We start from the raw sequence: 26,521 nt of genomic DNA on the forward strand, positions 1-26,521 counted from the left end.
CTTTTAATGTCAAAAATCACACATAGTCAATGTCAACATTTGTTTCAATGGTTCTGAGATCTCTACAAATTTTTAAAATTACATTTAAGAAGCATCTTCTCACTTGAATTTGCATCAAATGCTCATATGGAAACAAACATTGACATTTTCAATTGTGATTAAAGACATGAGCCAGAAACAGTCACTATTTATGAGATTAAGGTTGTATAAATTTGAAGAAAAACTTAAAAGACTTCTGTCTTATAGATTAAATTCTCTGAGTTTTTTGTCTTTACTTTCAGTTTTCTCATGTTAGATTATTTGGATGCTTTACCATTCATTTGTTTCTTTAATACCTTTTAAAATTGTATAGTCTTTCTTGCTTGAAGATTTTACAGGTGCTCCCAAAGGTTTCAAACTTTATAATTAAACTCTCAAGAAAAATATAAAACTTTAAGTGATGTTCTAAAAGATAGAGGGGCTTCTTTTCATAATCTACAGAATACATTCGTATTATTGACATTGGGTTTTATTATTAAATGACTCATTTTTTCTTCTCATTTAATATACAATGGAGGCACATACTTCAGTCTTAAAAGGCACAGTGAATACTTCTGTTTCTGGCTATATTGGAGTAGCTTGTTATCAACCCAAATGTCCTGCTGAGAACAATTATAGAATAGATGAATTATATGGTTGCCAAATAGCTGAAGGCAGCGGAGAATAACCAAAGAAGATGGGACTTAAGGGATAGAGATTTCATAGAGAAAGAGAAATGCATTGAGGTTAACCTGACATTTTCTGGAACTTTTTCCATCAAGGCATCTTTTGATTTGTAAGTGGCATAGGAAGAAAGGCTGAGATATTATGCAGAAATGGCTGGTACAAATCGTTCATCAGTCTCAAAGGTTAGGGAAATGAAAAATTGAAATTTAGGAATACCAAGGTAGTCAAGGCTTGAAAAGATTAGAGTACTGAGTAAAGGAAACTGCAGATAAGCAATCCTGGCATTCTGTGGTGCTTTTCTATCTGAGGCATTTGTTGGTTTCTAAGATGTGCAAGTAGGAAGCCAAGCATCCACATAGGAAGAGGCATCTAAAAACCATAAACTAGATTTGGCATTCTCATGTGGTAGGGGGACAGAAAATAGTGATGAAATATACTTAGAAGGAGTAGTAAGAGGGCCCTGGAAAACAGATTTTCAAGAATAAGGGCAAATAGGAAATAGATTAGCTTCCCCCAAAATTTAAACTCAGCATCAAAATCTCTCATTCCCTGATTGGCCCAAGATGATCTGTGTCTATTTTTTAAAAAATATTTTATTTATTTATTCATGAGAGACTCAGAGAGAGAGGCAGAGACACAGGCAGAGGGAGAAGCAGGCTCCAGGCAGGGAGTCTGACATGGACTTGATCCTAGGACTCCAGGATCACACCCTGGGCTGAAGGCAGGCACTAAACTGCTTAGCCACCCAGGGATCCCTGATATGTGTCTATTTAACTGCAAGACCCAAGAATGGTAAATCCTTTCTAGTGGAAGATAACATCATTCAGTTTATACGTTTTCCTACAAATAATGTTTAGCATTCAATTACAATCCAAGAGGATCTCAGACCCTTTAGTTGATCAAGATATTTGACTTTTCAGCCTTCAAAATAATTGTAATTAATATGTTCAAGAGTAAGGAATGTGCTGGAGATTTATTTATTTATTATTTAAAAAAATTTTTTTAAATTTTTATTTATTTATGATAGTCACACACACAGAGAGAGAGAGAGAGGCAGAGACACAGGCAGAGGGAGAAGCAGGCTCCATGCACCAGGAGCCCGACGCGGGATTCGATCCCGGGTCTCCAGGATCGCGCTCTGGGCCAAAGGCAGGCGCCAAACCGCTGCGCCACCCAGGGATCCCATGTGCTGGAGATTTAAAAGAAAACCAGGTTTATTAAAAAAAATCAAATGGAGATTTTAGCACTAAACATAAAATGCATGAAATTAAGATCTCAATTGATAGGTTTGATAGAAGATTAGAACTAAGAGGACTCTGTCATTTTACTAAACCTAGAGCAGAAGAGAGGATTAGTAAACTTGGGGGCTAGTTCAGTAGAAAATATTCAGACTGAAAAACAATAAGAGGATGGAAGGTACAGAAAAGAGTACAAGAGGTATATGAAACATATGTGTAATTGGAATCCTAGGAAAGAAAAAAGAGAATGGGTTGATACAGTATATGAAAAGTTACTGGATGAGCATTTACCAAAAGTGACAAAAGACATCAACCTACAGATTAAAGAATCTCTACAAACTTCGGGAAGAATAAACACAAAGTAAATCACATCAAGACACTATGTTAAAATTGCTGAAAACTAGATACAAACAAGGAATTAAAAATGGTCAGAGAAAAAGACAGTACTTTCAAAGGAATAAAAATAATCTGCAGATGATTATTACAGAAATGATGGGAAGTTAGAGACAATGGAATAGTATTTTTAAAATTACAGAAGAAAATAGCTGCCAACTTAGCATTTTATAACCACAGGAAATATCCTTCAAAAAATGAAGGTGAAAGGAGTGCCTTGGTGGCTCAGTCAGTTAAGTGTTTGTGTTTTCCTCAAGTCATGATCCCAGAGACCTGGAATCCAGCCCTGCATTGGGCTCCCTACTCAGTGGGGAATACGCTTCTCTCTCTCCCTCTCCTTCTCCCCTCAGCTCCTGCTCTCTCTCACTCTGTATTCTCTCTCAAATAAATAAAATCTTTTAAAGAAATGAAGGTGAAGATATTTTCATCATCAATTACATAGACACACACACACATATATATATTATATATATATATATATATATATATATATATATATATATAGAGAGAGAGAGAGAGAGAGAGAGAGAGAGAATATATCGGGAGTGGGGGAAGGGACAGAGGGAAAGAGAGAATATTAAGCAGTCTCCACACTCAGCTCAGAGCCTGATGCAGAGCTTAGCCTTACAACCCTGAGATCATGACCTGAGCTGAAATCAAGAGTTAGATGCTTAACTGACTATGCCACCCAGGCATCCCTATCATTAATTATATTTTAATAAAATAATCTAAAAAGTTATAACAGGCAAATCAATATCAGTGAATTATCTTTTGGGGCAGTGTTTTTCAGTGAGAGGTAGGAGAAAAGAGCATATCAGAATACACATACACAACATCCAGCACCTGCAAAATAAAAATCAAAATTCTGTAGAGGAGCATATACCTAAGGAGAGAGATTTATATTGTTTGAAGGAGCTTTGTCATTGGTTCTGATATTCCTCTTCTTTTCCTTTATTCTAGAAGTTGATATTCTTTGTTGTAGGCAGTGATTTATGTGGTCTGTCTCCAAATTTTATTTGAAATTTATTTGCAGTGTACCTATAACAAAGAAAAGAATGCTTTAAGCTATGCATTGTCAATTTTGTTTTGTATTTTATTATTAATTTCAATGTTATTTTTACATCATCCAAGGTATTTTTTGAACTAACAGTGTTAGGAACATTGCTAGGGTATTTTGTGAGTACTACATATACATCAATACTATAAAATATGAAAATTCTAGCATAGTGATTATTGTGTATGTATAACCAGTATATATTAGTTGAATTAGAATCAGCATATTAGATTCTCTGAGTGAACTAGGGAGAGGTAGGAGAAATAATTTTTAAATATGTGTTCTAAATCAAAACCACAATGAGATACCACCTCACACCAGTGAGAATGGGGAAAATTAATAAGGCAGGAAACAACAAATGTTGGAGAGGATGCGGAGAAAAGGGAACCCTCTTACACTGTTGGTGGGAATGTGAACTGGTGCAGCCACTCTGGAAAACTGTGTGGAGGTTCCTCAAAGAATTAAAAATAGACCTGCCCTACGACCCAGCAATTGCACTGTTAGGGATTTACCCCGAAGATTCAGATGCAATGAAACGCCGGGGCACCTGCACCCCGATGTTTCTAGCAGCCATGTCCACAATAGCCAAACTGTGGAAGGAGCCTCGGTGTCCATCGAAAGATGAATGGATAAAGAAGATGTGGTTTATGTATACAATGGAATATTACTCAGCCATTAGAAACGACAAATACCCACCATTTGCTTCAACGTGGATGGAACTGGAGGGTATTATGCTGAGTGAAGTAAGTCAATCGGAGAAGGACAAACAGTGTATGTTCTCACTCATTTGGGGAATATAAATAATAGTGAAGGGGAATATAAGGGAAGGGAGAAGAAATGTGTGGGAGATATCAGAAAGGGACACAGAACATAAAGACTTCTAACTCTGGGAAATGAACTAGGGGTGGTGGAAGGGGAGGAGGACGGGGGGTGGGGGTGAATGGGTGACGGGCACGGAGGGGACACTTGACGGGATGAGCACTGGGTGTTATTCTGTATGTTGGTAAATTGAACAATAAAAATTAATTTATAAAAAAAATGATATATAATATGCTAAAAGTTATAAAACCAGATGTCCATTATAGTTATAATAATTTAAGAAACAGATGCAACAAATGCTCCAAAATAAGGGAATGATTTAGATGATATCATTTTGGTGAATTAATCTACACTCATTAAAATAATAAAAACGACAGAAACACAGAAAGACATTAAACACTTAAAAACATATAATATTTATTATAAACTATGGCTACAATAATATAAGGTATATGTTGATAAAGATAAAAATATGCAAAATAAAAGACAAAGTTATAGAAAAAAATATGTGTTCTATTTTTAATGTATAAGAAGGGACAAGTGGAAAAAATTCTAATACTACTTGTACTGACTGTATTAACTGTGGAACATAGTAATAAATCTGGGAATAAGTATAAAAAGTTTTTTATACGATTCAAATAAGTGAATGAGTGAACAAATAAATAATGTTAATAATAATATCAATAGTAACCATCATATTTTTTTCAGGTGTGGTAACTACCTGCTTTTCATATAGCATTCACTTTACAACGGTCTTTTGCAGAAATTGTTATTATATACACTTTGAGATCACATGAGATAGAGATTAAGTAGCTTGTCCAGCATCACAGTACTACTAAGTGGTGGAGCTAGTGTCAAGTAGTTAAGCAGTTTCTAAGCAGAGGTGTGGTGGCAGCTGTAGGTTGCCTTGCTATAGCTTCATAGATTCGGCCTCTAAGGAGACAACAAGTAAATGGATTTAGACAGTTTAATACAGCAAAGGTGTCATCCTGGCTCTGCTCCCTAATCTCCTATCTCCATAGAGTGAAGCTAGTGGGGCTAAGTATGTATTGTACACACATGGGGATGCATTATCCTCCAAATGTCAGGAGAGAAACCCTGACATTGGTAGACTGATCTTATATGAGAGCTGCCAGCAAGGCAAACCTGCTCCATTCTCACTTTCAGAGAAAGAGATTATCTTCATTTACCTGGAGTGTAGTAATTTTACCCCAGATAGGGGAGGTAGGCATTTTTGTCTTTACTACTTTGACTGTCTCTAGGGAAGGGGGACGTCTCTATATTTACAAAATATTTACTTCTAGCTTTGTGCCAAAATAGTATATACAAATAATACATTATCTGCAGTGCTTTCAAGATATAAAACAAGTTGTTGAATGTATTTTATTTTATATATTGGTAATGTCCTCCTTTAAAAAATAATCCTCTTTTCTTGCTCCAAAATGTTTATGAAGGAGCTGAATCTTTTTGATATTATTGGCTGAAAGACAATTTAAGATATTAACTTACTTTAATATCCAAAGAATAGGCTTTCTGGTTTTAGATGTGTAATAATAAACAACACTATTCAAAGTTTAATAGCTAAATTACTGTGTTTGATCCAGCTACTCAGTGGATTAAAATTTTCTTTCTTTTTCTCTTTTTTTTAAAAGATTTTATTTATTAATTCATGACAGAGAGAGAGAGGCAGAGACACAGGCAGATGGAGAAACAGGCTCCACACAAAGAGCCTGATGTGGTGCTCGATCCCAGAGTTGGGATTACGCCCTGAGCCAAAGGCAGATGCTCAACTGCTGAGCCACCCAGGCATCCCTAAAAATTTCTTTAAAATTGAATATCATAGGAGCTATCCCAGTAATTCTGCTATAAGTTTACTGCAGACCAAAGTAATTTCTTCAGGGTTTTCATTGTGGAATTCAGGTTTTATGAAGCATTTGTTGAATATAGTGTCCAGTTGCCTTCTGGAAAAAAAAATCCTCACCCCATTTTGTATGATAACCAAACAATTTCAATCTATTATATAGGTTTTTATATGAGGAGAATGTTTAACTCCATGAACTAGATTGATTGCTTAGATTCCTAAAATGGAAAGAGGTGAGAAGGAAACATTTCTTCGATGTGTTGCTGTTATTGATGAGGCCATATTTGAATCTTGAGCCTTCTGACATCTGTAAATGCTAAACTGTTAAAAGAATAATGTGATTTCCTCATGTTTCTGAATATATATCATACATTTGATAAAAAGAACTGATATAACTGATATTGATTGTCAGAAATAATAAACTTCTGAATAAATAAAACACTCACTTGTACAATTATAGGTAGAGAGAATGAATTAGGCAATTTGGGTACTTGTTATTTACTTGATAGTGAAAGTGATTTATGGATATTACATCTTCCTGACTCATGAATGGTAACATTAATAGTTGGTCTAGAAGAAAGGGGATATATTTACTGCCATTTCTGTTGTGTTATATCGATGTTCCTACAGATGAAGATCTATTTCCTATTTAGATATGAGTGAAGGAATATGACATAAGCTCTTTTTTAAAATGGGGTAAATATTAAAGTGTGGTTCTCTCTTTAAATTTTGACAAATAGCTTCTGTATTAAGACATTATATATCCATACTCAATTTACCTTTTGTGAGAATCTAGTTGGATTACATTTTTCACCAAATTGTGTAATTTTGAAAAATTGTTAGCCACTAAATCATTTAAATATTTACATAGGTGATGTTTGGTTATATTATAAAATATATATATATATATATATATATATATATATATATATATATATATATATATATATATATATATTAAAGATTTTATTTATTCATGAGAGACACAGAGAAAGAGGCAGAGACATAGGCAGAAGGAGAAGCGTGCTCCGTGCAGGGAACCTGATGTGGGACTCAATCCCAGGACCCCAGGACCATGACTTGAGCTGAAAGCAGATGCTCAACCACTGAGTTACCCAGGCGTCTGACAGTATATTTTTGCTACATAAAGCAAACTTTATTTTGATAGATATATTCATTTTTTTAAAAAGAGTTTATTTATTCATGAGAGACAGAGAGAGAGAGAGGCAGAGACATAGGCAGTAGCAGAAGCAGGTTCCATGCAAGGAGCCCGACATGGGACTCGATCCCAGGACTCCAGGATCATGCCCTGAGCTGAAGGCAGGCACCAAACCACTGAGCCACCTAGGGATCACCTGACAGATATATTCAAATATTCAAATGCATATTGTTTTACTTCTAAGTAGCTGGAGATTCTGAGGCATCAAATTGTTGAGTTATGTTTTAGTTATAGCATAATCCAGTAGCAACATGAAATAAAATGAAAGACATATCAACTTCTCTTTACTCACAAAATGTACTATAGTACAGTAGTTTACTAAACTGCAGATAGATATTCAAATGAAAGCATTGTTACATGTATTTGTAAATTCACTCATACTGATAAAGTTACAGCTATAAAAATGTACAACTTAAACTGTATGGTAGTATAAGTCAATGTCATAACTAACTTTTTTTTCTGAGTGCATATGTATGTATGTATGTATGTATTTGAGTGCATCTGTATTTAAATTCCTTTGCCTTGCTGTGATTCAGTAGCAGAAATAGCCTAGATATCGGGGGCAATTATTTAGGCAAAGTAACTCAGGGTCGTCAAGATGAAAGATTGGTGATGAGGAAGTCTCAGTTTTATCTATATTGTTGGATGGAATTATTCAAATATATATTTGTTTACTTTGCATACTCCTTATAGGTACATACTCTTTTTGGTAGGCATATCAGGTGACAGTGAACTGAACTCCAATCTGTCTTAATTTAAATAGCAAGGGAATTCATTGGTACATTTTAGAGCAAGTCTGTCTCAGATACTGTCTTAGGCTCCCGGACCTAGTTTCTCTCTTTCACTTCTGAGAACTTCCTCTGTACTTGTTTTGTTCACAGATAAAACTTTTACTAATGATGGCAAATAGCTATTGCACTAAATAGCTTCACAGTCTCTTGTTCAAGTATAGAGAGAAAAGAGTATCTGTGCTCCTGGATAATTCAAACAGAAGTCCATCTTGAATAATCTGTTGGCTTGTGATGTTTATTTATCATTTATTAAATTCTTATATACATTTATGATCAGCTTCTGAGCTATTTAGATTGTTCATGAAGGTAATATAGGGCAGGCATATTGTGGAATAAATATTTTTTCTGTTATTATTAGGGCTTCTTTGAGAAGAGAGTTGAATCAGAGAATGGTATGATAGCTCTTTTGTAATGTTATGAGGGAATTGTTTATAAGCACATGTAATAATGTTTATAAGTTATACCTTCTTGGTACAAATAAAACAGTTTTTGGTTTTTTTTAAGAACTGACTATAACTGGTATATAGACAAAAGATTTTATTTAAAATAGCAATACAGGGGCATCTAGGTGGCTTCATTGGTTAAGCATGTGACTCTTGATCTCAGCTTAGGTCTTGGTCTCAGGGTGGTGAGTTCAAGCCCCACATTGGACTCCACGCTGGGCATAGAGTCTACTTAAAATAAAAAAATAAAATGTGATCCAGTAACTGAATTCCTTGCCATTTTTAAATAATTCTCTTAGCAGATTATGTATATATATATATAATATATATATATTTATATAAACACACGTATATATATGTGTGCATAATTATATTTTATTTTGTATATATATATAAACTTGTCATCAGATGGTAATTTGGCTCCCACCTTTGTCATCCTTATTTTTGGTTTGCTATTTTGGAAAGAAATTATAGGGCGACATTAAATGATAAGGATGGTATCCGGCATCTTATTCTGTTTTCTTTTTTTTCTGTTCAGGAAGCATTTTATTGTCGGTCCAAATTTTAGGAATTTTCCCTGACAGAAAATCAACACTTTCAGAAAACCTCTTGCATGGCCCTGCTCAGCTCCTGAATCTTAGTTTTCAAAGACATATCAGCATATTTCTCCCCAATACGGACAATCATTATGTGACGGATCAACCTTGACTTCCAATTTCAATACTTGGCCTTTGCTTAGGAAGCTCTTCAGGACCGTTTTTAGTTGAGTAAAAGTGACTTCATCCAAAGGAGATGTGGTGGTCACTGAGCACAGTACTTCTCCATGGTGGGCACTCATCATGGTGGAAAAGGCAAAAATGACTCCAGGCGTATTGTTTAAGTGACAGTTCTCCACAAGCAAACTGACCAGGTTGGATATGACAGGAGAGAACTTCACTTTTGCTGTTACGTCATTTAGGCTTTTCACTTTCATGGAACACTTTACGTAGGAGGTCATAGTGGAAGTAGCCATTTTAGGTTCCTTCCAGATTTGTGCTACTCTCAATTCCTTTTCTACTTGTTCCAGTTTATTCTGTTTAGATGCAGCAGAATAAAGAGCAGTGGCATAGTGACCTTTGATACCATATATATGAACAGGTGGTCTCATGAGCTTGGAAAACTGCCTGACCAAGACATACCAAAACATTGCACCTGCTGGGACAGCCTGGACACCACTGGGGTGGCCATCTTTTCTGCGTGGCTGTAAGGTCAAACCCAAGTCAGAGAGAGAGAGAGAGAGAGAGAGACATGCAAGGGTGCCTCTATTTTGCTTTCAGTGGGAATGCCTTTAGTTTTCTCTTTTTGCATGGCACTAGCTTCTAGTTTAAAATGAATATTTTTTTTACCATTTAAAAAATATCTTTGTTCCTGGTTTTGTAATATTTTTCAATGTGGAAAATATGTTTAGAGCTGTTTATGTGATCTAGTGAGGCGTGGTGGTTCTCCCTAAACCTACTGACATGATAAATCTGTTGAGAGATTCTTACATTAAGCCACTCTTAAATTTTGAGTAGACAATTCCCTTAATATATAGTTGAATCAATTTTGCAAGTATACAACTATCTCACAGAGTATCTTCCTGATTAATGTTTTTCCCAGTAGACACTGTCTCTTGTTTATGTATATGGTAATGTCATAGAATACATATCCTTTAAACCCATTCAAAAAAAAAAGATGTTTAGGAAAAGTCTCTAGGCACATTAGCAATACAATCTTGGAAGAATATGAACTTAATCTGTAGATGTTTTGTAAGTGTACTGAATTATCAGTGAAGGCATATACATCTCCAATGTTGCTGAGCTGAGAAAGGCATCATAGTATTCAAATGTGCAAGGCAACTGTTTGTTAATAGCTACTTGAATTGTTTATCAGGAAGCTATGTTTTAACATTTTACATCTTAAACATCATGTCTTACGTATGTAACCATTTTATAGGGTTTTAGTTACTACATAAAAAATGGTTAGAGGTTTTAGGTTTATGTATAATGCATTGTAATTGTTATTCCAGGACAGAATATTTTATTTTTAGGAAGAAGTGATATTATACAGTTGATGCCTGTGTTTTATTGGGGTTTTGCACCTGTGAAGTTACTCTGTAGTTGTGACAACAGATACCTCAGGTTGTGATATAAGAATCATTTCTTTCATAAAATAAATTGGATGACATTTTAAAGATCGTGGTAGCAAAATTTTCTAGTCTAGATCATTTTTAATTGTTAATTTTTATAATTAAACTTCTATAATTTTTCTTTTTGTTTAATCAGATTTTTTCTACTTAATTTTGGATCAGTCGTCTTGGGGTTTCTATTGTGGTTAGTGGGTGAGACTGGTTCCCACATGCAGATATAGTTTGAAACTCCTGATGGCCCTAAAGGAGGGTTTCTTATCACTTTGCCAGATGTGGGCAGAAGAGAAGAGGGAGGGGTGAGGTTTTCTTATTTATTTATTTATTTATTTATTTATTTATTTATTTATTTATTTATTTATTTATTTATTTATTCATTTATTCATTTATTCATTTATTCATTTATTCATTCATTTATTTATTTATTTTTAGGGGTGAGGTTTTAAAAGCTGTCAGCTGTCAAACATCAAAAATGGAGTTAAACTTTTATTTCAGGAGAAGGAGGGGCAAGATGGCGGAAGAGCAGGGTCCCCAAATCACCTGTCCCCAAAAAATTACCTAGATAACCTTCAAATCATCCTGAAATTCTACGAATTCGGCCTGAGATTTAAAGAGAGACCAGCTGGAATGCTACAGTGAGGAGAGTTCGCGCTTCTATCAAGGTAGGAAGACGGGGAAAAAGAAATAAAGGAACAAAAGGCCTCCGAGGGGGAGGGGCCCCGCGAGGAGCCGGGCTGAGGCCGGGGCGAGTGTTCCCAGGACAGGAGAGCCCCGTCCCGGAGGAGCAGGAGCTGCACCAACCTTCTCGGCGGGCGGAAAGGTGCTCGCAGGGAGTTGGAGCAGGACCCAGGAGGGCGGGGATGCCCTCGGGCTCCCTGGGACACTAACAGACACCTGCGCCCGGGAGAGTGCGCCGAGCTCCCTAAGGGCTGCAGCGCGCACGGCGGGACCCGGAGCAGCTCGGAGGGGCTCGGGCGGCTCCGCGGAGGGGCCTGCGGGGCGGGAGCGCGAATCCACCAGCGCAGGCCCCGGAGCACAGGGCGCCGGGACACAGCCCAGGATCCGGCCTCCCCCGGGACAGGCAGAGGCCGGGAGGGCCCAGGACCGCGAGGACGCTCCTGCCCGGAGCTGAGCAGATCAGCGGCCCCGCCCCGGAGCCTCCAGGCCCTGCGGACCGAGAGCCCCGTAGTTCCAGGCTGACTCCAGGCTTCCAGAGCTGCCATAGCAACTGCGGCTGTTCCTCCTGGGGCCTCACGGGGTAAACAACCCCCACTGAGCCCTGCAGCAGGAAGGGGCAGAGCAGCTCCCCCAAGGGCTAACACCTGAAAATCAGCACAGCAGGCCTCTCCCCCAGAAGACCAGCTGGACGGACCAGTTCCAGGGGAAGTCTACAGATTCAGAAGATACTCCCCCGTGTTCCAATACAACTTGTTTTTGGCCACTCTGCACTGAGCAAAATGACTAGAAGGAAGACCTCACCTCAAAAGAAAGAATCAGAAACAGTCCTCTCTCCCACAGAGTTACAAAATCTGGATTACAATTCAATGTCAGAAAGCCAATTCAGAAGCACTATTATACAGCTACTGGTGGCTCTAGAAAAAGCATTAAGGACTCACGAGACTTCATGACTGCAGAATTTAGATCCAATCAGGCAGAAATTAAAAATCAATTGAATGAGATGCAATCCAAACTAGAAGTCCTAACGACGAGGGTTAACGAGGTGGAAGAACGAGTGAGTGACATAGAAGACAAGTTAATGGCAAAGAGGGAAACTGAGGAAAAAAGAGACAAACAATTAAAGGACCATGAAGACAGATTAAGGGAAATAAATGACAGCCTAAGGAAGAAAAACCTACGTTTAATTGGGGTTCCCGAGGGCGCCGAAAGGGACAGAGGTCCAGAATATGTATTTGAACAAATCCTAGCTGAAAACTTTCCCAATCTGGGAAGGGAAACAGGCATTCAGATCCAGGAAATAGAGAGATCCCCCCCTAAAATCAATAAAAACCGTTCAACACCTCGACATCTAATAGTGAAGCTTGCAAATTCCAAAGATAAAGAGAATATCCTTAAAGCAGCAAGAGACAAGAAGTCCCTGACTTTCATGGGGAGGAATATTAGGGTAACAGCAGACCTCTCCACAGAGACCTGGCAGGCCAGAAAGGGCTGGCAGGATATATTCAGGGTCCTAAATGAGAAGAACATGCAACCAAGAATACTTTATCCAGCAAGGCTCTCATTCAAAATGGAAGGAGAGATAAAGAGCTTCCAAGACAGGCAGGAACTGAAAGAATATGTGACCTCCAAACCAGCTCTGCAAGAAATTTTAAGGGGGACTCTTAAAATTCCCCTTTAAGAAGAAGTTCAGTGGAACAATCTACAAAAACAAGGATTGAATAGATATCATGATGACACTAAACTTATATCTTTCAATAGTAACTCTGAACGTGAACGGGCTTAATGACCCCATCAAAAGGCGCAGGGTTTCAGACTGGATAAAAAAGCAGGACCCATCTATTTGCTGTCTATAAGAGACTCATTTTAGACTGAAGGACACCTACAACCTGAAAATAAAAGGTTGGAGAACCATTTACCATTCAAATGGTTCTCAAAATATACCCTAAGAACAATAGAACACTTCTGAAAGAAATTGAGGAAGACACAAAGAGATGGAAAAATATTCCATGCTCATGTATTGGCAGAATTAATATTGTGAAAATCTCAATGTTACCCAGGGCAATTTACACGTATAATGCAATCCCTATCAAAATACCATGGACTTTCTTCAGAGACTTAGAACAAATTATTTTAAGATTTGTGTGGAATCAGAAAAGACCCCAAACAGCCAGGGGAATTTTAAAAAAGAAAACCATATCTGGGGGCATCACAATGCCAGATTTCAGGTTGTACTACAAAGCTGTGTTCATCAAGACAGTGTGGTACTGGCACAAAAACCGACATATAGATCAATGGAACAGAACAGAGAACCCAGAAGTGGACCCTGAACTTTATGGTCAACTAATATACGATAAAGGAGGAAAGACGATCCACTGGAAGAAAGACAGTCTCTTCAATAAATGGTGCTGGGAAAATTGGACATCCACATGCAGAAGAATGAAACTGGACCACTCTCTTGCACCATACACAAAGATAAACTCAAAATAGATGAAAGATCTAAATGTGAGACAAGATTCCATCAAAATCCCAGAGGAGAACTCAGGCAACACCCTTTTTGAACTTGGCCACAGTAACCGGAGAAGGACAGTGTATGTTCTCATTCATTTGGGGAATATGAATAATAGTGAAAGGGAATATAAGGGAAGGGAGAAGAAATGTGTGAGAAATATCAGAAAGGGAGACAGAACATAAAGCCTTCTAACTCTGGGAAATGAACTAGGGGTGGTGGAGGGGGAGGAGGGTGGGGGGTGGGGGTGAATGGGTGACGGGCACTGAGGGGTACACTTGACGGGATGAGCACTGGGTGTTATTCTGTATGTTGGTAAATTGAACACCAATAAAAATTAATTTATAAAAAAAAAAAACTTAAACTTGCAGGTACTTCACACCTGAAAAAAAAAAAAAGAAATTGAGGAAGACACAAAGAGATGGAAAAATATTCCATGCTCATGGATTGGCAGAATTAATATTGTGAAAATGTCAATGTTACCCAGGGCAATTTACACGTTTAATGCAATCCCTATCAAAATACCATGGACTTTCTTCAGAGAGTTAGAACAAATTATTTTAAGATTGTGTGGAATCAGAAAAGACCCCGAACAGCCAGGGGAATTTTAAAAAAGAAAACCATAGCTGGGGGCATCACAATGCCAGATTTCAGGTTGTACTACAAAGCTGTGGTCATCAAGACGTTGTGGTACTGGCACAAAAACAGACACATAGATCAATGGAACAGAATAGAGAACCCAGAAGTGGACCCTGAACTTTATGGTCAACTAATATTCGATAAAGGAGGAAAGACGATCCACTGGAAGAAAGACAGTCTCTTCAATAAATGGTGCTGGGAAAATTGGACATCCACATGCAGAAGAATGAAACTAGACCACTCTCTTGCACCATACACAAAGATAAACTCAAAATGGATGAAAGATCTAAATGTGAGACAAGATTCCATCAAAATCCTAGAGGAGAACACAGGCAACACCCTTTTTGAACTCGGCCACAGCAACTTCTTGCAAGATACATCCACGAAAGCAAAAGAAACAAAAGCAAAAATGAACTATTGGGACTTCATCAAGATAAGAAGCTTTTGCATAGCAAAGGATACAGTCAACAAAACTCAAAGACAACCTACAGAATGGGAGAAGATATTTGCAAATAACATATCAGATAAAGGGCTAGTTTCCAAGATCTATAAAGAACTTATTAAACTCAACACCAAATAAACAAACAATCCAATCATGAAATGGGCAAAAGACATGAAGAGAAATCTCACAGAGGAAGACATAGACATGGCCAACACGCACATGAGAAAATGCTCTGCATCACTTGCCATCAGGGAAATACAAATCAAAACCACAATGAGATACCACCTCACACCAGTGAGAATGGGGAAAATTAACAAGGCAGGAAACAACAAATGTTGGAGAGGATGCAGAGAAAGGGAACCCTCTTACACTGTTGGTGGGAATGTGAACTGGTGCAGCCACTATGGAAAACCGTGTGGAGGTTCCTCAAAGAGTTAAAAATAGACCTGCCCTACGACCCAGCAATTGCACTGTTAGGGATTTACCCCAAAGATTCAGATGCAATGAAACGCCGGGACACCTGCACCCCAATGTTTCTAGCAGCATTGTCCACAGTAGCCAAACTGTGGAAGGAGCCTCGGTGTCCATCGAAAGATGAATGGATAAAGAAGATGTGGTTTATGTATACAATGGAATATTACTCAGCCATTAGAAACGACAAATACCCACCATTTGCTTCAACGTGGATGGAACTGGAGAGTATTATGCTGAGTGAAGTAAGTCAATCGGATAAGGACAAACAGTGTATGTTTTCATTCATTTGGGGAATATGAATAATAGTGAAAGGGGATATAAGGGAAGGGAGAAGAAATGTGTGGGAAATATCAGAAAGGGAGACAGAACATAAAGACTCCTAACTCTGGGAAACGAACTAGGGGTGGTGGAAGGGGAGGAGGGCGGGGGGTGGGGGTGAATGGGTGACGGGCACTGAGGGGGACACTTGACGGGATGAGCACTGGGTGTTATTCTGTATGTTGGTAAGTTGAACACCAATAAAAATTAATTTATAAAAAAACAAAGTTTTATTTCAGTGGATGTCACAAGAAAGGGTACTATATTAATGATCAAATATTAATTTGTAACAGTTTTACACTTGAGAATTAAAGCAAGTGATTTTGGATGGTTTCCCTACTGATGCCATAATGATCCTCTGGCTCTTTTTGATGTTTTGTCTGATTTGGAATATAACCGGAGTCATATTTAATAGGTGCTGGTTAGATCCTGACCGGATGATTCCAATATATAGGGAATTTAATTTTTATAATTTCTGCAGAGAATTAAAATTTTAAGCCTATCTTTGGATGGAAACTTCAGCCACATTCAAAGTGAGGAAAAAAGCCCCCCCCCCCTTTTTTTTTTTTTTGGCTATGGTGCAAATTTGAATTGATTTCAAATGGGAAATAGATAACAATCAATTTATTCTATTATGGAAATACATTTATATGGTTTAAATCCCCATATGAAAGGCAAAAAGACTTTGGATTATAATGAAAAAATAAAATTCTATTCGTAACAAGTACACAAATAACTAAGTAACTAAATAAATAAATATAATGATTAAAAGTGAAAGGATGAAGAAGGATATGTCAGGCAAATGGAAGTAGAAAATACAATGTGAGTTTCCAGATTCATTTCCTACAAAGTAAAATTCAAGACAAAAGTATTCAGGGTGGTATTGAAGCCGACACCTTTCTCTCTGTGGCTGAATCAATTGTAGGGAGTGCTACCCATTACAGAGATTTGAGATTATATTTGCAGGAGAAGATAGAACTATCTTTCTCTAATAGCAGGATTCCATCCCCCCCATATTAAAACATATCTCCTTTGGTATTTGGCTTATAATCAGTTAAGTTGGTGGAAAGTTTGAAGGATTCAATTAGGTGTATCCTATACATGAAGAGAAAGAATGAACCTTTTTTTCAGGCAAATATATATATTTGTTATTTTTAATTCTATTCATAATTTCTTGCAGGGTTTAAATAAATTTTGGAATCATTTCTCTGATTATCAAATTTAAGTTGTAAAATGGCATATTTTTTTCTACCCATGAGTGAAGAAAATTTAGAGTTTTACTGACAAATGTATGGAGTACTTGTCAAATGGCAATTTCTAGCATCTATATTTGAGAGAGCTTTTAAAACATCTTTACTTGAGGGACCTTTACATCTCAGTATATAACATTCTCTATGCCTATAACTTACATTTTTTGATATTTGTCTTCTCAGTGCATAGGGAAAGATATGTGTAATTGAGTGGAGACAGATGAGATGGAGTATTGCTCTAGGTTCCTCAAAAAGTAGCAGATTGGTAGGATTGTGACCCACACTTTTGGCTCATGATTTTTTTCCAAGGGAGATATAATAGAAAAGTATTGAAGTTATTCTCTTACTTGTTTCAGGCTTGAGCTGCATCTTTGCGTTGCAGCATGTGGAAATCTTTATAGATTCTAATTATATATTTTCTCTGAATCCCACTTTTAAAAAAGATTTGATTTAAATTCCAGTTAGTTAACATACAGTGTAATATTAATTTACGTGTACAATATAATGATTCAACACTTCGATATACCTGGTGCTCATCACAAGTGCACTCCTAATCCTCATCGCCTTTTACACATCCTTCCACCCACCTTCACTCATGAGTTATTGGATAGTTAAGAGTCCATTTCTTGGTTCGCCTCTCCCTTTTTTCCCCTCATGATCATTTGTTTCGTTTCTTAAATTTCATATAAGAGTAAAATCATATGGTATTTGTCTTTGACTGATATATTTCACTCTAGCTCCATCCAGATCTTGTAAATAGCAAGATTTCATTCTTTTTATTCTTTTTATGGCAAACACACATACACACACCATGTCTTCTTTATCCATTCAACAGTTAATGGACATTTGGACTGTTTCCATAATTTGGCTACTGTAATAATGATTCTATAAACATCTGGGTGCATGTATCCCTTTAAATTAGTTTCTTTGTATTTTTACCTAGTAGTGCAATTGCTAAATCATAGAGAGTGGTTCTATTTTTAACTTTTTGAGGAATCTCTATACTGTTTTCCACAGTGGCTGTACCAGTTTGCATTCCCACCAACAGTTTAAGATAATTCCTCTTTCTCCCCATCCTCACCAATACCTGTTTTCTGTGTCATTAATTTTGGCCATTCTGACAGTTGTGAGATGATGATCTCATTGTAATTTTGATTTGTATTTCCCTGATGATGAGTGATGTTGAGCATCTTTTCATGTGTCTGTTGGCCACTTGTATCTCTTTGGAAAAATGTCTATTCATGTCTTCTGTCCATTTTTTAATTGGGTTGGTTTTTGGGTGTTGAGTTTCATAAGTTCTTAATATATTTAGGATACTAACCCCTTTTTCAGTTTATTTGTAAATATCTTCTCCCATTCTGTAGATTGCCTTTTAGTTTTGTTGAATTTTTCCTTTGCTCTACAGAAGCTTTTTATTTTGATGAAGTCCCAATAGTTTATTTTTGCTTTTGTATCCCTAGCCTCAGGAGACATATCTAGTAAGAAGTTGCTATGACTGGGGATCGCTGGGTGGCTCAGCAGTTTGGTGCCTGCCTTTGGCCCAGGGCGCGATCCTGGAGTCCGGGATTGAGTCCCATGTCGGGCTCCCGGCATGGAGCCTGCTTCTCCCTCCTCCTGTGTCTCTGCCTCTCTCTCTCTCTCTCTCTCTCTCTGTCTATCATAAATGAATGAATGAATGAATGAATGAATAAATACTTTAAAAAAGAAGTTGCTATGACTGATGACAAAGAGGTTACTGCCTGTGTTCTCCTTTAAGATTTTAATAGTTTCCTATCTTATATGAATCCTACTTCCTGATGATGATTTTGTTTTCCCCGTTTTTTTTAAATGTGACTTCAGAAGTATATTATTGTGATGTTATTGGTAACTTCCTTAGCACTAGTAGACAGATACAATGTTTTTCCCCTATAAAGTCTCTGTTTATCAAAATTAAATGGTTGTGGATACTTTTATAATGACTAATTCAGTTTTTAATGGAAGGAGCAAGGTTGTACCTTAATTCTGGTTACTCAAGACATGAAAAAAGACCCTTTCATCTCTGCGCATTAGTTTTATTTCATTCACTCAAAACAGAAACGTATATATTTAACCTTTTCTTTTAGGGGAGAGTTTTTCATACAGGATTGCTGAATGCTAGTTTTACGTATATGAAATTTTCAATCAACAGTTCCCTACTAAATGGAATATTCCATATGAGATTTAGGCTATGTGTTGTGAAAGTATCACTTGAAGTCTGAAGATGACTCTGAAGAATATACCTTGGAGCAATTGTGATAGAAAGTAAGCCTGTATTATATAAAACAGTTTGGTTTTTCCATCATTTGAGTATTGTATACATTTTAGTCATCTACATCTGGTGAGTTAAGGATCTTTATTGTATGTCCTCTGAAGCCATTTCCATTTGGGCTTTTTTCTCTATGGAGAACTTTGTGGCCCCACAGTCTATTATATTTCTTTAGCAAACAAAGAGGTGAAGGTAGAGTGAGACTGATGGTGGTGGCATATATTGTTTAACATAGCCACTTTTGGTCCTTAGCAGGTGAAATCAGAGCCAGTGTCTATTCACCTATACCATGGTACTGTCAAAGTGGATCATCTGAACCCCTTGAAATACTTCTTGTGATAAGCTGAGACATTTAGTACGTCTGTATCTCTGCCATGTCCTGAAATATATAGGATGTGTTAGCAATAAAACAGACTTAGAAGTTACAGAATTAGAATTTTCTTAGATTTCTTTTCCATCAGAGTTATGGTTTTATTATTGTTCATTAGTATTGACCTAATAAAGATTATTTACTTCTCTTTCTCAGGCAACTCTAGCCTTAGTCATTACTGCCCTATTATTCCCTTCCATAGCCTCTCCAAACATACTATATTAGTTCAAAGGCTTTTATGTTGTATCCTAGTTTTGGAGCATTCTCTTTTAGATTCTTCTAGTAGAAATCTGTCATTTGTATACCTCTTGAAGATTGAGGACCATTCAGGGTAGTATCTTGGGCTTTGATTCAACTTCTTGGTTCAACTAAACATTCGGACTCCCAGAACTATCATAAGCCATATTTAGAACAATCCTTTTAGAGGAATGTAAGATAGGAACCATAGCTTCCCTACCAAAAGTGTCAGGATTTTTTTTCTTTAAGAGTCCTTTTAGTAATTAAATAGAATTATAGCTCATATGCAAGGAGATTTGATACATGACAGGAAAGCATTATATTTTCCCAGGAGTAAAAGTCTCATACCCCACAGGAACCAGTATCTCTGGTAGCTACTTCATAGCCATACTTCCAGGATCCTCACAAGGGACATGCCAGCTACAAATGATAAACAAAGCTATGGTGGCTCATCAGGTATTTATAATTCTTGAGGTACAGATATATCTTACCAATCAGGGGGCATTTTACTTTAAGTAATGTTGCCTAGCAACCCAGTAGACATATTCTCTTTTCAGGTTGTCAGGGGAACACTGCTCGCAAAGGCAAAATACTTTTATTATTCCTTTACCCACGTCTACTCCCTGTCCTTTCCTTTGGTTAACTGCATTCACATAGAAAAAGACAATCAGCACATTTTATGACCACAGTATTTGCATTATTCAATGAATAGGGCATTACTGTTGATTGGAATAGAATCAACCCTAGTTGACTGGAATAGAATTTTGGCCAATTAGTTTTATAGGGTCCACCATATCTTTTAATACTGTAAATCACAGGTAAATTTATAAGGAAAAAATATGACAGTGTTTAGTAAACCAAACAGTGCAATGATTTTTTAAAATATCTGTTTTATCAAATATGTCTTTTTCATTTTGAATGGTATGGTTCAAAAAATACCATTGGTAAATCTGGGGATCTGTGCAGTCTGAAATCATAGTCAAGTTTTTAGTCTCTGGTCTTGGGCTTTTATTTTTTTTATTTTTTATTAAAAAATTTGTTCTAAGATTGTATTTATGTATTTGACAGAGAGAGTGCCATGCAAAATTGAGGGAGGGGCAGAGGAGAGGAAGAAGCAGACACCCTGCTGAGCAGGGAGCTGGACTTGGGGCTTGATCCCAGGACCCTGGGATCATGACCTGAGCCAAAGGCAGATGCTTAACTGACTGAGCCACCCAGGTGCCCCTGGTCTCGGACTTTTAAAATACTCAGTTATTGTAGAAGTTGTTTTTATGGAGTTTATTTTTATTGGTAATCATAACAGGACAGCAGATGCTGGTCAAGTATTGACACCCTATAGTCCTATTTGTTTTTGCTGGCTAACACACACACAGACATTTCTTGAGTGTGACTCCACCCGTTCAACAGAGTGATCAGAAATATGGGTTTGGCAGGTTTGTATGCCCACCTTAACTCCCTAGCCAGAGTTTTTTTTTTTTTTTTGTAATAATAAATTTATTTTTTATTGGTGTTCAGTTTGCCAACATTCGGAATAACACCCAGGGCTCATCCTGTCAAGTGCCCCCCTCAGTGCCTGCCACCAAGTTACCCCCACCCCCCGCCCTCCTCCCCTTCCACCACCCCTAGTTCGTTTCCCAGAGTTAGGAGTCTTCCATGTTCTGTCTCCCTCTCTGATATTTCCTACCCATTTCTTCTCCCTTCCCCTCTATTCCCTTTCACTATTATTTATATTCCCCAAATGAATGATACCATATAATGTTTGTCCTTCTCCAATTGACTTATTTCACTCAGCATAATACCCTCCAGTTCCATCCACGTTGAAGCAAATGGTGGGTATTTGTCATTTCTAATGGCTGAGTAATATTCCATTGTATACATAAACCACATCCTCTTTATCCATCCATCTTTCGATGGACACCGAGGCTCCTTCCACAGTTTGCCTAGCCAGAGTTAATTTGGTTAGTACCCCTCATTATTTCCTGCCCAACGGTGGCTGGGTTTCTGACTAGGTCCATTTCATAGACTGCTATGGGAGTGAGCAGTTTTTCCTCTTAGCACAAACCTGGATTCACTCTGAAATTTATTTGCTCCCACAAGAAGAAGATATCTATTATATGTTTTAGAACTTTGCTGTAAGACTAAAGGTAAATAAGATCCCCTATCCGGACATCTGCATCGGTATCTCATTAGCATCTCCTCCTCCATTTTTTTTTTCCTTTTTTAAAATATCTTCTGCCTCCCAATCCTTTTTCTCTCATAGTTCCTTAAACACTTGGGTGAAAGGTCTGAAAGTCTAGCCCATACTGTCATGCTTTAAATGAGTCTACTCAGAGGAATATAAGACAGAAACCTTAGCTTAGCAGCAGAGCAGCATCAGTCATTTCTCTTTTGAAGAAGTTGTGGCAGTCTCCTAACAGTATAGCTCAGGTGCAAGAGAAGATTCACATCGTGTGGGTGTAGGATCCTCCCTGGCTTAAAAGCCTCATGTCTCCCCATTGAAGCTAATAGCTCTTGTAACAACTTCATAGCCATGGCTTTTAGAGTCTTTCCAAAAAATATACCAGTTACAAGAGTCATCATATTCTGGGGAAGCCTGAAGCAATGGTATGACCATTAGGTATTTATAGTTCTCTCATTCCTGATACAATATACATAAGGTGCAATAAGGTGTCTTTTTTTAACCTAAGGAATGTGGCCTGCAACAAAGTTGATCTACCCTCACCAAGTTACCAGGGCAATAGAGATTGGCTTCTGCCATTTTTGCACCCACCAACATTCCTATTGTATAGTTCACTTATTCTTATATCCCAGAACCTGTTATACTACCAGTCATAAAGCAAGTACTTCTTTTTGCTATAGAATTAGAATAAATTTCACTTATTTAAAACAATTTTTATTGAAATATAGTTGACATAAAATATTAATTAGTTTCAGGTACAACACAGTGACTTGACATTTCAAAATGATCACTACAATGTCTAGTTACTATTTGTCACCATTCAAAGTCATTATAGTATTATTGACTTTATTTCCTATGTTGTACTTTACATCCTTGTGACTTAAAAATATACTTTAAAGAGGATTTTCCTGGCTCATTCTGAATCACAGTAATGATTGTGTATCATATCACCATTTCTTTCAACTCTTTTATCCATCCCTAGCTATCCATGTTCCCTTCTATGCTTAGCTTGCTTAGATTGTGCCTTTCTTCTATACTTTTACATTTCTTAGCAAGGATCTCATTTGGTTTCATGGCTTTTTTAATATGCTGATTATTTGCAAATTGCTATGTCAAGCCCCTCACTTATACTGTAGATGTTTTTATTTAACTGCATATTCAACATCTCTACTTGGATAGTTGATAGGCATCTCAAATTACCCATGTGTAAAACAGGACTTTAGATTTTCCCCACTTGTCTTTCCCATTCAGCTAGCCAGTCACTAAATAATACCAATTTCTTTTTCCAAAAAACTTAAGAATTTTAATCTCTCTTCATAATCTACCTATAATCTATTCTATACATATCATTCAGAAATGTCTTTCTAAAAATAAAATCAGATTAGGTACCTTCCATTGATTTCCACCACTTTAAGAATAAAATTCGTACATTTAATCATAATATATAAGGTCTTTAATGATAGAGACCCAGCCTACTGCTTCAATTTTATTTTCTGCCACTTTTTTCCTTACTTACTTACTCTTATATTTTCTACTATTCTTTTTCAGTCTCTTAGAACATGCCAAAACTATTTCCTGTTTTCAACTATTTTGCATTTATTATTTCTTTTGCCTAGAATGCTTTTGCTGTTGAAGGCTTTTCCCCTCATTTCATTCACATTTTTGCTTCAATGTCACCTCTTCAATGAGGCCTTCTCTCGACTACTCAATCTAGTCACTCATTCCCGTGTAGCAGTTTTCATTTTTCAGCATTGTATATGATATTTTGCATTATATATTTATATAGTTAAATTTTATTTATTTATTTATTGATTTATTTGGTTAAATTTTAAACTCCACGAGGGAAGACATTTTATTTTATTATGTTTATCTGCAGCACTTAGGAAGGTGCCTGGCATATAATAGATACTCAGGAAACATTTGTTAAAAGTTTTAAAGAATGATCAAGGATAGGGAGTTGAGACAATACTGCAAGATGCCCTGGATTCTTTATGCTATAGAGACTAATTTTACTGAATAATCTGGTGATAGGAGTATGGTTATAATGGCATTCATGTAAATTTATAACCCAGAGGAACATGCTTGGATTGTATTGGATATTCTAAAGGCAAAGCCACAGCAGATGACCCTTTGCTGTGTTACTGTTATCACATAAAAGCAGGCCTTCAGCTCTCACATGTCCTTCTCAGCACTTTCTTGTCCTCTACCCTGATATAGCTCCCAGGAACAACTCTCTACTTAGCTTTGTCCTAGCCCTAGATGCCAGGATGTTTTTTTACTGTAAGAAATTTTGTGTGTAGTTATTATAGAATATATTTGTTAAATACTTACTGGTGTCAGTTACTGTCATTAATTCCTTATGACTAAATTTATAACGTTGAAGCATTGTGAAAATGCCACCAAAGGAAAATTGCAATATAATCACCTAGTAGTATGCACAAAAGTGTCATTATTTTAATTATTTCCAGAGTTAATGGTTTTGGTAATATTTTCAATAATAGCATCTGGACAGGCTCCAAAATGGATCTTAGTTTTAAGAATTTCATCTTATAGTAATGTAAGATTTATTAAGATTAGTGAAAAGTTTTAGTAAAATTATTGTGCTAAAACTTTTAACAGAGAAAATAGATGATATACCAAAGAATTTTGAGCTCTAAGCATCTAAAGAGATCATATTTATTGATCTTTAATAAAATAAACCCTTATGGTGATTAGTTTTGTTTGTAATTATAATCCAAAATGAAGTAATGCAGAGGTTATTTTTTTCATATTCATAGTTATTCAGGGTGTTCCTTTTGAAGAACGACTTTTCTCATTTGTATTCTGGTTCTTTAGAGTAAATTGTATAAAAATGTGAAGTACAGAATTAAATATTTTATGAGTAATACCTGTGCTTTTTAAGTAAATATTATTAACTTTTTTAGAGAGAAATTGGGAGAGAGAGCACATGAGTGTGTAGGGAAAGGGGCAGAGGGAGAGGAGAGAAAATTTCAAGCAGACTCTGTGCTGAGTGCACAGTCAGACATGGGGTTGGATCTCATGACCTTGAGATCATGACCTGAGCTAAAATCAAGAGTGAGCTGCCTAACTGAACTACCAAGTGCCCCTGCCTATGCTTTTTATACCCTATCGAATGGGCATTTTGATTTGATTTCCTGCTAAATATCGGGTGTTTCACATGAAATTTATGAAAACATAATGATCATGAAGGAATGGTGAGAGATTAAAATAGGAGCATAATCTAAGCTATTTTCAGCTTAAAAAACATGTTCTGGAACTATGATCTTTAGTTTTTTAATAAGGAATACATTTATTTATAAGGAACATATTTCAAAGAAATCAGAGAAGGTATTTAGTACAAGTAAAGGGTTCAGGATAAACTAAGTGGGTAACACATTTTATCTGAAATTAAGAATCTCAATAATGAGTGAAATTGTAAATCACAAAAATGAATGTGCAAAATCATGATCCAAGTTCAAAATAGAACTATGAAATTTAGAACTGATTAAGTAGTTTATATATTGAAAACATATCATTCAACAAATGAATTTTCGGATTGAAGAATATGAAAAATCAGATATATCACTATCCTTGCTCACTTTGTAAAATAAGATATATACCTAAGATTTATATATCTTTACTTTCATGGGAATGAACAATGTATTTATCACAAAATATTGCCAAAAGAAACCAATCAATACTTCTATGATTATATCTTAAGACAATCCATAAAATTCATATGAAGGACAAAGATAAAATTATTGGTTGTCTAAACTGATGTGTAGAAGGAAATGAGGAGAGTACATTATGCCACAGGTATCTAATAAAAGTCAAAAGTCGGAGGAGGGGCGAGATGGCGGAAGACTAGGGTCCCCAAGTCACCTGTCCCCACCAAATTACCTAGATAACCTTCAAATCATCCTGAAAATCTATGAATTCAGCCTGAGATTTAAAGAGAGAACAGCTGGAACGCTATAGTGAGAAGAGTTCACGCTTCTATCAAGGTAGGAAGACGGGGGAAAAAAGAAATAAAGAAACAAAAGGCATCCAAGGGGGAGGGCCCCCGCGAGGAGCTGGGCTAAGGCCGGGGCGAGTGTCCCCAGGACAGGAGAGCTCCGGCCTGGAGAAGCAGGAGCTTCACCAATCTTCCCCGGGCGGATAGGCCTCGCAGGGAGTTGAAGCAGGACCCCAGGAGGGCGGGGATGCCCTCAGGCTCCCTGGGACACTAACAGACACCTGCGCCCAGGAAGAGTGCGCCACACTCCGCAGCCGAGCTCCCTAAAGGACTGCAGCGCGTGCATGGCTGGACCCGGGAGCAGCTTGGAGGAGCCTGGGCGTGGGCTCTGTGGAGAGGGAGCTGCGCGGCCGGAGCTTGAATCCAACAGCGCAGGTCCGGGAGCACAGGGCGCCTGGGACACAGCCCAGGATCCACTCCCACCCCCCACAGGCAGAGGCCA

General features: G+C 37.2%; 2 protein-coding genes across 2 annotated transcripts in view; one reads left to right on the forward strand and one right to left on the reverse strand.

Moving 5' to 3' along the window:
* The window catches only part of STPG2 (sperm tail PG-rich repeat containing 2), a gene marked incomplete at its 5' end in the record, with an annotated part of 297,860 nt that overhangs the window by 40,191 nt on the left and 231,148 nt on the right, over positions 1-26,521 (forward strand). The gene's annotated exons all lie outside the window — the stretch shown is intronic.
* LOC129501951 (ATP synthase subunit O, mitochondrial-like) lies at positions 9,179-9,709 on the reverse strand. Its single transcript, XM_055313275.1, has one exon. It carries the CDS (start codon positions 9,707-9,709, stop codon positions 9,179-9,181), a length of 531 nt encoding a protein of 176 aa, XP_055169250.1.

This window comes from Nyctereutes procyonoides, unplaced genomic scaffold (genome assembly GCF_905146905.1).
Source record: "Nyctereutes procyonoides isolate TBG_1078 unplaced genomic scaffold, NYPRO_anot_genome, whole genome shotgun sequence".
NCBI lineage: Eukaryota > Metazoa > Chordata > Mammalia > Carnivora > Canidae > Nyctereutes > Nyctereutes procyonoides.